At 35.2% G+C, this 13575-nt stretch overlaps 2 protein-coding genes across 2 annotated transcripts; both read right to left on the bottom strand.

Annotated features, from left to right (window-relative positions):
* Window positions 1-365: 365 nt before the first annotated feature.
* Window positions 366-1286, bottom strand: LOC145163355 (uncharacterized). The gene is made up of 2 exons (XM_079082194.1): window positions 737-1286; window positions 366-601 (listed from the first exon to the last, which is right to left on the bottom strand). Exons 1-2 carry the CDS (start codon window positions 1284-1286, stop codon window positions 366-368), a joined length of 786 nt encoding a protein of 261 aa, XP_078938320.1.
* A 2891-nt stretch (window positions 1287-4177) lies between these two features.
* On the bottom strand, window positions 4178-7429 carry LOC145165369 (cellulose synthase-like protein G3). Its single transcript, XM_079084099.1, has 6 exons — window positions 6828-7429; window positions 6495-6644; window positions 6188-6313; window positions 5624-6055; window positions 5121-5468; window positions 4178-5039 (listed from the first exon to the last, which is right to left on the bottom strand). Exons 1-6 carry the CDS (start codon window positions 7386-7388, stop codon window positions 4494-4496), a joined length of 2163 nt encoding a protein of 720 aa, XP_078940225.1. The 5' UTR covers window positions 7389-7429; the 3' UTR covers window positions 4178-4493.
* Window positions 7430-13575: the final 6146 nt, after the last annotated feature.

Here is a 13575-nt window from a genome sequence, read left to right as displayed (position 1 = left end):
TGATAGTGAATCCTGAATTTTAAAATTATGCTCAGAAAAAACAACCCCACACCCATTATCCTTACAAAGTTTATGTACAGACAAAAGATTAACATTAAAGTCTTGAACAGCAAACACATCAAATAAAGTGAGGTGAGAGGATAACTGAATATTCCCTATTTTATTTATGGGAGCTGAAGAACCATTAGGATGTTTTACAAGAAGATTAAGTCTAGACACATCCACCGTATCTTGAAGTTGTGACTCAGAGGCTATCATATGTTGATTTGCCCCGGAGTCAACTATCCAACTTTGAAAATTATTAGGAGTGACAAAAGAATTACAGTATGTAAATATAGATATACCTACCATATTTGCAGTAGCAGTTACATCTCACTAGTAGAGCTTTCATTAATGAGACGAAGAAACTTGGAGTATTGTTCACTTGTAAGATAGTGAGCATCACTGCCATGAATAGACTCAGAAGCAGCTATAGTGTTACTATTAGAACCAACAGAAGATAAATTCACAGAAAAGGACTTATTCTGATTAAGTTTTTCATTCTTTTGTTTAAAATCTTTTGGATAACCAATCAACTTATAACACCTTTCTATCATATGACCTGTAAGGTTACAATGTTTACATTGTAATCCATGATTTCTGAACCTATTTTGACCTTGTCCCCTTTTAAAATCATTCACTTAACTATTAAAAACAGAGACCTGTGGTTTTGAAGAGATAATAGAACTCAGAGAACCATTCTTTTGAAGAGACTCTTCTCTAGAGAGAATAGAGAAGGCAGTTTTAAAATTTGGCAAAGGCTCCATCAAAAGAATGTGACTTTTAACTTGACTGTAAACATCATCAAGACCACTCAGAGAATGCATTAGCTTCATCAACTTAGAATGATCACTAAGCTTAGTGGCATCCTCACACACACATTCAGTTAAACTAGTTAAACCATCAAACTCTTTCCATAAGGAATCAAGTTTATTGTAGTAATCAGAAAGAGAAGATCCATTTTGTTTTAAGGTGTTAATTTGTTGATGAATATTAAAGATTACAGATCCATCAGCCTTATTATAAGTTTCAAACAATTCATCCCAAATATCTTTAGCTTTATCAGAATATACATGACTAGAATATATAGTTTCAGAAATAGACCCTAATATCCAATTGCAAACAACAACATTTACACGTTCCCACTTAGAAGCTTTAGAAGTTTCAGTTTTTTCAAGAGTAATAGTATCATCCACAAGCCTTAAGACCTCTTGACATAGCACTACGCCACAAACGATAGTTTTCATTACCAGTCAGCTTAATTGTTAAAATAGAAGTTACAACATTATCAGAAGGATGAACATATAAAGGGTCATCAAAGTCAACAGGACTATACCACTCCCCTCAGGTATATCACCAGCCATAATGAATCACAAAATAAACAACCAAATCAAATAAAAAATAACAGACACCTGTGTTGACTTAAAGTCCAGATGGTCACCACAGTATGTCGGGGCCCAAGACAATCAACACAGAGTAAAAAACAATCAATAAACAAATTGAGAACACATAACAATCAACACAGAGTTAATACAGTCAAGAAACAATTTAAGAACACAAACAAATAACTGGTGTACTCAAGACAACCAGTATCTCCCACGTTTATAGCTAAAAAAGAGGAAGAAGAGAACAAGAAACCATCACAGTGCAATAGACAAAAAATGTTTATTGGAATCGACTCCTGAATCTGTTCCCTTCAAGGGTTTATCGGTGATGAAATCTGACCCCGAGAGGGTTATATCAGATTAGAGGGATTGATCGATTAATCTTCAGAGTTCTAATCCAAAAATCACAACAACAATACCAAGGAAACCGATCTCGACAATCTGCAAGATCAACCAAACAACTCATAGTACCAGGATCTCATAAAACAGATCTAAGTCTAGGGAAAATAACAAATGAAACCCTAAACCTACATAGGTTCAATCGCATAAAAAAACTTAAGCGAACAAGAAAGAATACCTTTCACAGATCGTCGTAAACTGAACCACCAAACGACGAACGAACAACAACCGAAGCGTCAGGATCAAGAATCATGAGCCTTATAGCTCTGATACCATGTTGAAATCAGACAAGATAAATTTCCCAACATCTTCATTTCTTATATCATTAGAGGATTAAGAAACATAAGGTTTTCATGTACTTACAACTAAAAACTCACTACACAAACCCTATTCTACTCTCACGACTTAACACTCTCAGCCTAATGTAATCAGACAAACTGATAATACACACTGAATCAATACTAAAAAATAACAAGAGTAAACAAATCTCAAAGATTACAGATGAACATCACACTCAAGAAGCGAGAGAGAAGCGAAAGAAACCCTAAACAATTAACCCTAACTCTGAACTGAAAGACGAGAACTGATCGATCCTTCACTCTCTCTCTCCCTTTATACATCAATCACACGGATACGGTGTAAACCCGAAGAGAACCGACCCGAGCATCTGACCCGCGTGTTTTCCCTACAATTACACTTAACAACCAAGAGAATATACTTTGAACACAAAACACCCTTCATCAATAATAACTTTTCATTTTAAACCAATAAATATGAGATTGACTATGTATTATTATTTTCAACAAACTTGATATTTGATGGATCACAAACTGGCGAATAAAATTTTCGTGGATAGTTGTTGTTCTTGTTGGTTGAATATTTGAAGTAAGTATATATGAAGGCTGAAGAATGGAAATGGGTTGAAGTTCTCATCGGTTCTCAAATATTTCCGAAGAAAGTTATGCTTTCTTATCTTTGCATATCCATATTTTCCGAAGAATGATTCTCTTTATTTCTATTTTTATAGTCATTATTGATTAAAATAGTAACATCTTCAATTTGTCGGTGTGAATAGTAACCCGCCAAAATGGTTTTACCGGTTTACATGTACAGAAACATTTCGAAGGAAATATGTCACTAATTGCATCGAAAAATCCGTTCTAACAACCTCCAGTGACGAAGTGACGAAATACCGACATGTTTTGGTGTTGAAAAGCCCTACCTTTCAAGTAGTGGATGCAACCCCTAGTTTTACACAAGATCTCTAAAATCTTTAGGCTAAATGGAATCCATCACAATGCATTTATGCGTGATGGTGTGCCACATCATTCCACATTCAAGTCACAAACCTTAAGAAATTGTGTTGCACTAATAAGTTGCTATAGAGAGAGAGAGAGAGAGAGAGAGACCAAGTGTAGCCTCACTCACGGACCATCACAATCACAAATGTTAGGGGTGGTGTTTGGAGGTAAGGGCATCCATAATGCATTGAACTCCATAGAGTTCAATGGATTGCCACATCATTTTTTATATTCCATACAACTCTATCATTTTTTTCTGCAATGCATTGAACTCTACAAAGTTCAATAGAAAATTACAAAAGCTAATTTATAGCATATATTAAAGATTTAAAAACTTTCTTTTTTCTTATTGAAGAGTTCAAAGGTCATTGAATTCCAAATCCATTAAATGTCAAGGTGGTATCTAACTATGGTAAAGTTTAATATATTGAATGATAAATATATTTGCCATCTCATTCAACTCACCATTCTGGATGCTCTAAGTCACACGTGAATTGGGGGTGCCAAGTCACGATACGTGTAAAAAAGTGCGCATTCTGTATAACCTTATAGTTTTACTTATTCTTTTAAAGATCGTACGGAATAGCCACATTGTTTAGTTTCCAAAAATATAAAAATGGCACTTTAAAAATCCTCAGTTTCGTCGCCTCGATGTAATCAATTGGCCTTCACATGAAGCTTCATTTGTGGTTTATTAATTATACTCGAACCTTAAACTATTACTCATTCCGTCCCAAAATTATTGCCCACAGACAAATAACTAAAAACAAACAAAAAACACACAAATTAAGGAAAATATTAATTACCACTAACTTTAATTATTAAATGAAATGAGAGTCTTACTCTTTTGTTACATTTAATTTCATGGTAGGTTAACTAAAAATGAAAGATATTTAGATAAAAAAAATATTTATTTTTAGAAGTAAGTTATTATTTTAAGACAAACCAAAAAAGAAACATAGGTTAACACAAATAGCGACAGTCCTAGATATCCTTAATTTGTGTCAGTAATCTGCATGTAATCTTTTAAAATTTTCTGATGGATTAACCAAATGCATCAATACCTTGCTAACCCTCTGTTATTCTGTTAGAAATGTCTTAAAACTCTGCTATTACATTCTATGGGAGATGCGTCGCTAATTACAACGGATTTTGTTTGTGGCTAAAATCCGTGCACGATACCCTATTGTGTTGTAATGATTCCAGTGATTCTAATACAGAATATCATAATATCATCAATTAGAAGAAACTTGTTCTAGATGCAGTGAAAATGATCAATCTATAGGTGTTGGTATATTCGTCACCAGGATGTGATCAATTTGGCCTTCACATGGTTCATCCTTGGTTCTTCAAATTATACTCTTGAACGTTAAAAAATCAAAGAGGATGCCAAGAAAATCGCAATTGCCGTTGACATTGATGCTAAAGTTAACTTCAATGGCATCCTTCCTCGATCTCTCCTTAAAACCATGCCTTCATATATCGGCCAGCTATTCACCACCACAAATCCAGATATGAACATCTGCACAAAAAACTCTTCCAACCTCCCATTAATGAAAACCTCCATAAATCCTTTTACAAACGAAAACAAGTTGATCAATGATGCGACACTAAATGGAAAAAACAAGATTGATTCAACTCCAAAATCAAACACCCCTTGTTCATATAGTCTCTTTTGTTCTTCCTCAGTTACTTTGCTGGTAACATTGAACCCAGATGTTGAAAACCCTAAAGATTTTAGTGACCACTCGAGCAATGCAAATGGGTAACTCGATAGCCCCCATATCAACCACATTCTTTGGCAGTTCCACCACCTTTGCATCGATCCACCTCCAAAGACCACAAAATCTACAAAATCTTTTCCGTAAGCTCCAAGAAATAGAAACGCATGCAAGGAAATCCCACCTTCAAAAACCTGAAATCAGCATAATTTTTTTTCTTCAGTAAAGGTAGTTTTTTCACAAGATGTTGGTATTATCCAAAGTCGAATTGATACCCTTGCAAACATTGGGAAGGAGTTGAGGAGCGAAATTTGAGGCAAGAATGCGTAGACAATGATTGGAATCGACCAAAAGGAACGAAGTGTGTAGTGTGTGTAACATAAAGCATGTAGAGGATTCATTGATCGAATGCCATATGTGATTGGGCAATATTTGTTATAGAATATTTCGAGGAATCCCATGTACCATCGTTTGATTTGGGTTAGGGCATCATTCAAGTTTGAGGGCGAACCTCCAAGAAACGCAGCTCTTTTTGGATTGCAAAGAATCGACTTCCATCCTTCACAATGAAGTCGAAAGCTTGTGTAGGTGTCCTCGGTTAAGGTGCCATATCGAAATCCAATCTACAAAACATAGGCACCAGTAGAATGCTTTTAGTATTAAAGTTTCCTAACTTAAACTAAATTATCCATTGCAAAAGTAAACATCATGATTTATTATTTCCAAATTCTTAGTGGAATCCAAGCAAGAAAGCAGTACCAGGGGAAAAGCCGATAACCTCGGATCCCCATTTTGTATTATCCTCATAGTCGCAGCTTGCTGCTTGGTGTGCTAAAACCAAAACATCCTTAGTGCTTTTTGAAATTGAAATGTTATGCATGCTTGTATCTTTAATGAATCCAAAGGATGAGTCGTCGCTAATAACATGTTGTTTGAAAAAGCCTCCTGTTCCCATAAACTGAGCGCCTAACAAGCCATCCATACCAAGGCTTAAAATTTGTGTCTCGGCCTTGAACTCGGAAGCATATATGTCATTCCTATTAATGCCATTGAATCTTTGCGGAAATTGAACAAATCCAAGCTTAGAATCAGCATTTGGATCCATAAAATAACATAATGCGCGAAGTGGCGTTTCAGGGTCATTTGAGAACATGTCGCAATCTAGAACAAGGACAATATGTCCATTGGTCAGCAAGCCTGACACTCGAAGCTACAATATGAAGGAAAAGGGAGTGATAATCATTAAATTGAAACAAATTAAGAAGCTTTTTCCAGTGTGCACTCTGTAAAGCTTTCTACCCATCAGAAAAACTAAACCAAACATGGATAATAGAGAGATTACCAGGACGTTGAGTGCTCCAGCCTTAAAATTATGGGGCTTGTTGTTGCTTTTTTCTCGAGAAACGTAGACAAGATTTGGCATTACACCACCTGCGACATCTTTGTCTATAGTGTTGTCTAATATAATCTGTATTTCGTGTAAATAAAGAAAATCAAACACCACTACAAAAGGGGTGATTTCTGTCGGTATTCCATCAAAAAGTTTTTCTATGGGTAATTTTTTCTCAAAAATTTCCAAAGTGAGCTCATATTTATTTACTAAAATTGATAATTGATAACAAAACAACAACTACATGAATAGGAGAAACCTGAATAATTGTGGGATGATGTCGACGCGAGAAATTAGGCGTCCATTTACTGAATGTATCACGAATTTCCGATTCCTTCACCTCATCCAAACATACGCCACCACTCTGCACCACCTTCTCCACCCTTGATTTCATTCTTTCATACATCGCCTGCCACACTAATCAGTTAGCCTTATTTCACAGCATAATCAATATTTGATTAGTAGTTATTCAATATTTATTAAATTGTATGTCAATTATGTTTTATTTTTCATGGAAAAAGGAATAAACTTAATTTCAGAAACAAATTTAAAGGTTAAAATTCAGCAATCGGAAATTTAATGAAGGAAGCACCTTGATATCATCTGTCTCAGGGAACCAAGCAGGATCACTTTCAAAATACACTTCAGGAGACCGATCAACAATATTATGCTTCTTGCAGTATGGAATCCAATGCTTAGCAAACTTAGCACCCTCCATGAACGCATACAGTGTCACTTCAGACCCTCCATCATCTGATATATAAACGGAAAGCTTATCCGGCGGGTAGTCATATGCCAATACAGATAAGGCCGTGTTCACCACTCCAACTGGTGGCTCTTTGGTGGGATCAGCCGTGCAAATCAACACATCTAACGCCGGATACTCTCTCTCCTCCACAAACAGTTGCAGGTTTTCTGGGAAAACACGGCGATGGATTGGATTCCAGTGAAAACATTGGGAGGTAAACCACATAAAAGCCAACACAAAGTCGGCTAGAAACAGAGTAATGGAGATTGGAGTTGGAGAGTAGATTAAATTACGGCAGTGGCGGAGGAGAAGAAAAGAAACGACCGCGGAGTAGATGACTGCAAAAATACGGTTTAGCCATGTTTTAGAAAGTCGTTCAGATGAATGAAGGAGAAGGGCTGCCATGGTATGGTAGGCGGATGGATGTCTGGATTAAAGTCTTTGCCTATTTCTTATTCTTTACAATTTTATATCATCACCGTTTAGATATTATATAGAGAATGGAAATTTGGTCCCTTTGGTTTGCCTATTTTTATAGTTAAAGGCGTTTCTAGTTCTAAAATTGCAAATTTAGTCCATTTCAATAGATTTTATTCTCTATCAATTTGAAAAGACTAACTTGTCATTATGATATATATATTTTTTATTTTTTATTTAATTTAAAGTTTTATTGAATAAAAATATTTTAATAAATCAGATACAAAATCACAACAACTAATAGAACTTTTAATTAAATAAAAAGAAGTACAAAAAAATACAATTCACTAATTATGACAGTTTTGGTTTGTGGCTAAAATATCCGTGCATGATACCCTATTTTGTAACTTTTGTTGTAGCTAGTGATACTAGTCATTATAATATATAAAAGCATAATATCATCATATTAGAAGAAATTTGTTTTAGATGCACTCAAAATGCAGAAGATGTGGGTGTCAGGATATTCTTCGCCATGAAGTCATCAATTTGGTCTTCACATATAACTCCATTTGTGGTTTTTCATAGTATGGTCGAACTTTAAAAAAAATCAATGAGGACGCCAATAAAATCGTAATTGCCGTTGAAATTGATGCTAAACTTAACCTTAATGACATCCTTCCTCGATCTCTCCTTAAAACCATGCCTTCATCATATATCGGCCAGCTATTCACCACCACAAATCCAGATATGAACATCTACACAAAAAACTCTTTAAACCTCCCCTTGATGAAAACCTCCATAAAGCCTTTCACAAACGAAAACAAGTTGATCAACGATGCCATTGTAAACGGAAAAAGTAAGATTGATTCAACTCCAAAATCAAACACTCCTTGTTCATACAGTCTCTTTTGTTCTTCCTTAATCACTTTGCTAGTAACATTGAACCCATATGTTGAAAAGCCGATGGATTTCAGTGACCACTCTAGCAATGCATATGGGTAACTCGATAGCCCCCAAATCAACCACATTCTTTGGCAGTTCCACCACATTTGCTTCGATCCTCCTCCAAGGTCCACAAAATCTACAAAATCTTTTCCGTAAGCTCCAAGAAAAAGAAACGCATGCTAGGAAACCCCATCTTCCGAAACCTGAAATCAACATAATTCTTCTTTAGTAAATGTAGTTTTTTCGCAAGATGTTTGTATTATCAAAAGTCGAATTGATACCCTTGCAAACATTGGGAATGAGTTGAGGAGAGAAATGTGAAAATTTGTAGAAACACGATTTTCCAACATCATCATCTATTATATCATTTGATGATCAATAGACAGATGATTTTCATCAACTTACAGGAAAACCTTACTACAAAAAATGTTGGGAAGTTTAGGGTTTGTGGTGGAGATCTGGATACCAACTTGGATCGTGATATCACTTTCCGAACTGATATTTCTACCATATGCCTGTGTTACAAGAAATTCAGCCTAGGATAATCCAAGTGGACACTTACGTTTCTAGGCACAGAAAACGTAAGCCAATATGCTAAAGGGTTCTGTGAATGTGTGATGAAAAACGAGAGCTAAAGAACGTCCCACACTTCTGGAAAGGAAGAGTTGTTTATATATTAAACACGATTAGGGTTTCATTAGGGTTGGGCCGTCATTAGTTGCTTTCGAAGCAAGTAATATTAATCCGGATTAGGGACCCCAGCCAGGGGCTCTGCCCCTTGGACCCCGCTAGGGGCGCTGCCCCTAGACACCGCCAAAGGGGCGCTGCCCCTTTGGAAACCCCGGACCCGGGGGCGCTGCCCCCGGACCCCCGACTAGTCGTCGAACCGGCTTCTGACTCGATCTTATACATGCGTGCACTCCGCACAACCCCGTACATATATTAGAGTACAAATCATGAAGCCCCTTAGCTCACATGTTAGTTCCAGTTACTTAAAATGAAATGGTGACACTAAAATCACCAACAAAAAACCTACACTACTCTCGGTACAAATCTCTCAACCTAAAACTAACATATCTACAAAATTAGACGACAGTTTGTACAAACCCTAATCAGAGAAGATGGAATGAGAGAATAGGAGAGCGTATGAAAACTGATTGAACTTGTGAATGAGCTCTCCTCCACTCATTCAATCCTTAAGTAGCCGGGTCACACAGGATCCGAAGATCCGCATGTAAACCCGAAAAATATTTGCTCAATTTACAAACTGCACCCTTCACCATTTCATAACTTATATTGCAAAACCTCAAAGCCAAGAATATGACAAAATATATCCAATATGAAAATAAACAAAATGTTAGTTTGATTTTATAAAACCATTATTTATTTCAATAGCTCCCCTCAAACTAACCATTTTGAAAAAATACTATTTTGAAGAAAAAGGATCAAACAAACACAGTTTTTCACTAAGAATCTCATGTTGTGAAGACATAAGAGACTTAGTAAAAATATATTCAACCTGATTAGAAGAACTAACCTTAACCAACTTAACAACTCTTTTTTGTATTTTTTTTCTCTTATAAAATGAACATCAATTTTGAAATGTTTTATCTTATCATGAAAAACAGGATTCATTGGCAACTTAATTGTAGAATCATTGTCACAAAAAATATTTACTAGAACTATATTCTTAAAACCCATATCATATAAAAGTTTTAGAAACCAGATTAACTCACAAGACAAAGAACCCAAAGCCCGATACTCATACTCAGTTGAAGAACGTGAAATGGTAGACTACTTTTTGTTTCTCCAAGAAATAGGAGAATTACCAAAATAAACAACATAACCACTAACATACTTTCTAGAGAAAAGTCTTTTAGCCCAATTAGCATCCGAGTAACCTTTTAATAAAATAGAATCAGACTCAGACTTCAAATACCTAACCCCTTTTTTTGGACTAAGTTTCAGATACCTTCATAATCTCATTGCAACTTGTAAATGAGTCTTAGTGGGTTTATGCATGTATTAACTTAGCACTTGAACAAAATAAGCGATGTCAGGTCTTGTAATCGTAAGGTAAATAAGTTTTCCACCAAGTTTCTGAAAATCAATTATATTTTCCAACAAAACATCATTATTATTTTTATCAAGAATAAGATTTGATTCAAGAGGAGTCTTAACAGGTTTGCAACCTAGTATACCGAAGTCATGAAGTAACTCCAAACAATATTTCCTCTGTGACAAGCAAACACCATTTGGATCTTCCACAACTTCAATACCCAAACAAATACTTTAATTTTCCTAAATCTTTTATAAGAAACTGAGACTTGAGAAAATCTTTTACTTTATTAATTTCAGACTCATAATTTCCAGTTACAATGATATCATCTACATATACTAGCAAAATTATAACGACCTTTTCAAACATAGAATAACCATTAACACTCTGTTTAAAACCAAAATTAATTAAAGAATTACTGAATTTTTCATTCCACTTACGTTGAGCTTGTTTTAAACCATACAAAGATTTTAACAACTTACATACCCTATTGTCATTTTTACTATGATATCTAGGAAGTAAAACCATATAAACATCATCTTCAAGAGAACCATAAAAAAGCATTATTTATATCAAATTGGTACAAATTCCAACCATAATTAACTGCTAAGGTAATAACAACATAGATAGTAACAATTTTGGCTACAAGAGCAAATGTCTCCTCATAATCAATACCAACCCTTTGATTGTAGCCTTTAGCTAGAAGACGAGCTTTATACCTTTCTATTTCACCTTTGGCCTTATATTTAATTTTTCAAATCCAACAACAACAAATGGGTATTTTTAGGAAATTCGATTATTATCCATGTATTATTCCTATACAAAGCTTCCATTTCTTGATTCATGGCCTTAACCCATTCAGGATTAAGAGAAGCCTCATAATAAGACTGAGGTTCAATAGTTTGATCAAGAATAGAAATGAAGCACTTACATTCATTAGTCAAATTAGAGTAATTAAGATTTTTCTCAATGCCATACCTGTATTTTCTTTCTATGACATAATCACTAAACCTAGATAGAAGACGAGTCTCCCTCTTAGTACGTGTGAGACCAATTGATTGAGTATTGAGGGGTTCAGGAACTGAATGACTATCTTCAGTCATGACAGGTGAACCAGGAGTGTCAGGAGAAACAAGAGAACTAGGACCAGACCGAACAGATAAAGGCACAAAGGACTCCTCAAATCGTAAACTAGTATCTAAACTTTCTTTTGCAGGGTCTGTTCTATTAAGGTTTAAAGGAGAACTAGCACCATCTAAATGATGATTCAGTGTCAGAGTTCTATTAGACAAACCATCATCAACAAAGGACTCAGATTGAATAGGCTCATCATAGGAAAACAGATCAACCCCACTGGAACTATCACTAGACTTACCAAAAATAGTACTTTGCATTCTGAATGGAAACACCGAATCATAGAATTTAACATCCATGGAAACAAACAAGGAATTGGAATCAAGACTTAAAACTTTGTACCCTTTATTTTCTAAAGATTAACCCATAAAAACACATTTTTCTAGCACGGGCAGAAAACTTGTCATTATTATTTAGATTTGTAGAAAAACACAAACAATAAAAAACAATAAGATTATCAAAATTAGGAGATTTTTATAAACCAATTCATAAGGAGATAAGCCTTTTAAAACAGAAGAAGGAGTTCTATTAATCAAGATTATCAAAATTAGGAGATTTTTATAAACCAATTCATTTTGTTGTGGAGTGTAAACACAAGACTCTGATGAACAATCCCATTATTATCATTACAAGTTTTAAAACGAAAATTTATAAATTCAGTTCCATTATCAGTCCTTATGGTTTTAATAACAACTTCAAATTGATTTTTTTAACATGTGAAAAAATGTAACATGAGTTCGAAAAAATTCTTCTTTTGATTTAGGAAGAAAACCCAAGTAGCCCTAGTGAAATAATCCATAATAGTCAAAAAGAACCTAAAACCACTTATACACTCAATACGATATGGTTCCCACACGTCTAGATGAATGAGCTCACCAAGAACTTTAGTTACATGAATACTATTATAAAAAACATCCCTAGTCTGCTTAGACTTATGAAAAACCTCACAAGGAGGTAAAGAAACACTATTACAATTAAGTTTATTTTTAAGAATGTTTAAGGCTTGATCAGTTGGGTGACCAAGTCTACTATGCCAAGTAAACTTAGAGACACAACAAATATTTTTAGCCATAGAGGAATTATTACCTGAAACATGGGGATCAAGATAATAAAGTACCCCAGATTGATTACCAGTCTCCACCGTCCCCTTGGATTGTGAATCCTGAATATGAAAATTATGTTCATTAAAAACAACTCCACATTTATTGTCCTTACAAAGATTGTGAATAGACAACAAGTTAACATTGAAATCAGAAATTACAAACACATCAATTAGAGTAAGAGTGTTTGCCAGTTTCATGTTTCCAATTATATTAATTTGGGAATAAGAACCATTTGGGTGACTAACCCTTAGGTTCAGTCTAGATACATCAACATAATCCTGAAGATGTGACTCATAACTAATCATATGTTGACTAGCTCCAGAGTCAACAACCCACTTATTACAATTAGTGCTAAGAAATGAGTTACATGAAATACCTGCCATATTGGCATTGACACATGTGTCATCCAACACTTGTTTACTTTCACCAATGAGATTGAGAAACTTAGCATATTGCTCATTAGTCAAATAACGACAATCATTACCATTATCATTAGTTCTAGACACAGAAGACTAAGTCAGAAAGACATAAGTAGAATTACCAGAGAAAATTTTGTTCCGATTGTTAGTTTCAAGCCTTAGGATACCCTATTAACTTGAAACACTTTTCTATAGAGTGACGTTTAAGACAATAGTTTTTACTAGGGATGATCATTTGGACCGGGGAATCGGCCGGAATCGGTACCGGAACCGGAACCGGAATCGGATAGAACCGATCGGGCTGGGACCGGGACGATATTCTTGTGAATTTTTGGAACCGGGAACCGATAGGAACCAGAATTGGTAGAACCGGAACTGGTGGAACCGGAAAAAATAGGAACCGTATGTTGCTATTTCTCGAGGACCGGTTCCAACATTGAAGACACGGCGAGAAACGGAAGGAACTGGGAACCGATAGAACCGACGGTCCGATTCGGTTCTTAATTTCGGCCAAC

This window comes from Lactuca virosa, chromosome 3 (genome assembly GCF_052849685.1).
Source record: "Lactuca virosa cultivar CGN04683 chromosome 3, Lactuca_virosa_CGN04683_v6, whole genome shotgun sequence".
In the NCBI taxonomy this organism is placed as follows: Eukaryota; Viridiplantae; Streptophyta; class Magnoliopsida; order Asterales; family Asteraceae; genus Lactuca; species Lactuca virosa.
Note: the sequence above shows the minus strand (reverse complement) of the source record. Positions and strands in the feature narration are given on the sequence as shown.

What these genes read in the sequence shown, in the direction of transcription:
- LOC145163355 (XM_079082194.1), bottom strand. Translation starts at nt 1,286, where the DNA reads ATGAAAACTATCGTTTGTGGCGTAGTGCTATGTCAAGAGGTCTTAAGG. An exon ending in AGAGTCTCTTCAAAAGAATG is followed by an intron (nt 602 to 736) that starts GTTCTCTGAGTT and finishes GTAACCTTACAG; the next exon opens with GTCATATGATAGAAAGGTGT.
- LOC145165369 (XM_079084099.1), bottom strand. Translation starts at nt 7,388, where the DNA reads ATGGCAGCCCTTCTCCTTCATTCATCTGAACGACTTTCTAAAACATGG. An exon ending in ATACAAAATGGGGATCCGAG is followed by an intron (nt 5,469 to 5,623) that starts GTTATCGGCTTT and finishes TATGTTTTGTAG; the next exon opens with ATTGGATTTCGATATGGCAC. An exon ending in CCTTCCCAATGTTTGCAAGG is followed by an intron (nt 5,040 to 5,120) that starts GTATCAATTCGA and finishes TGCTGATTTCAG; the next exon opens with GTTTTTGAAGGTGGGATTTC.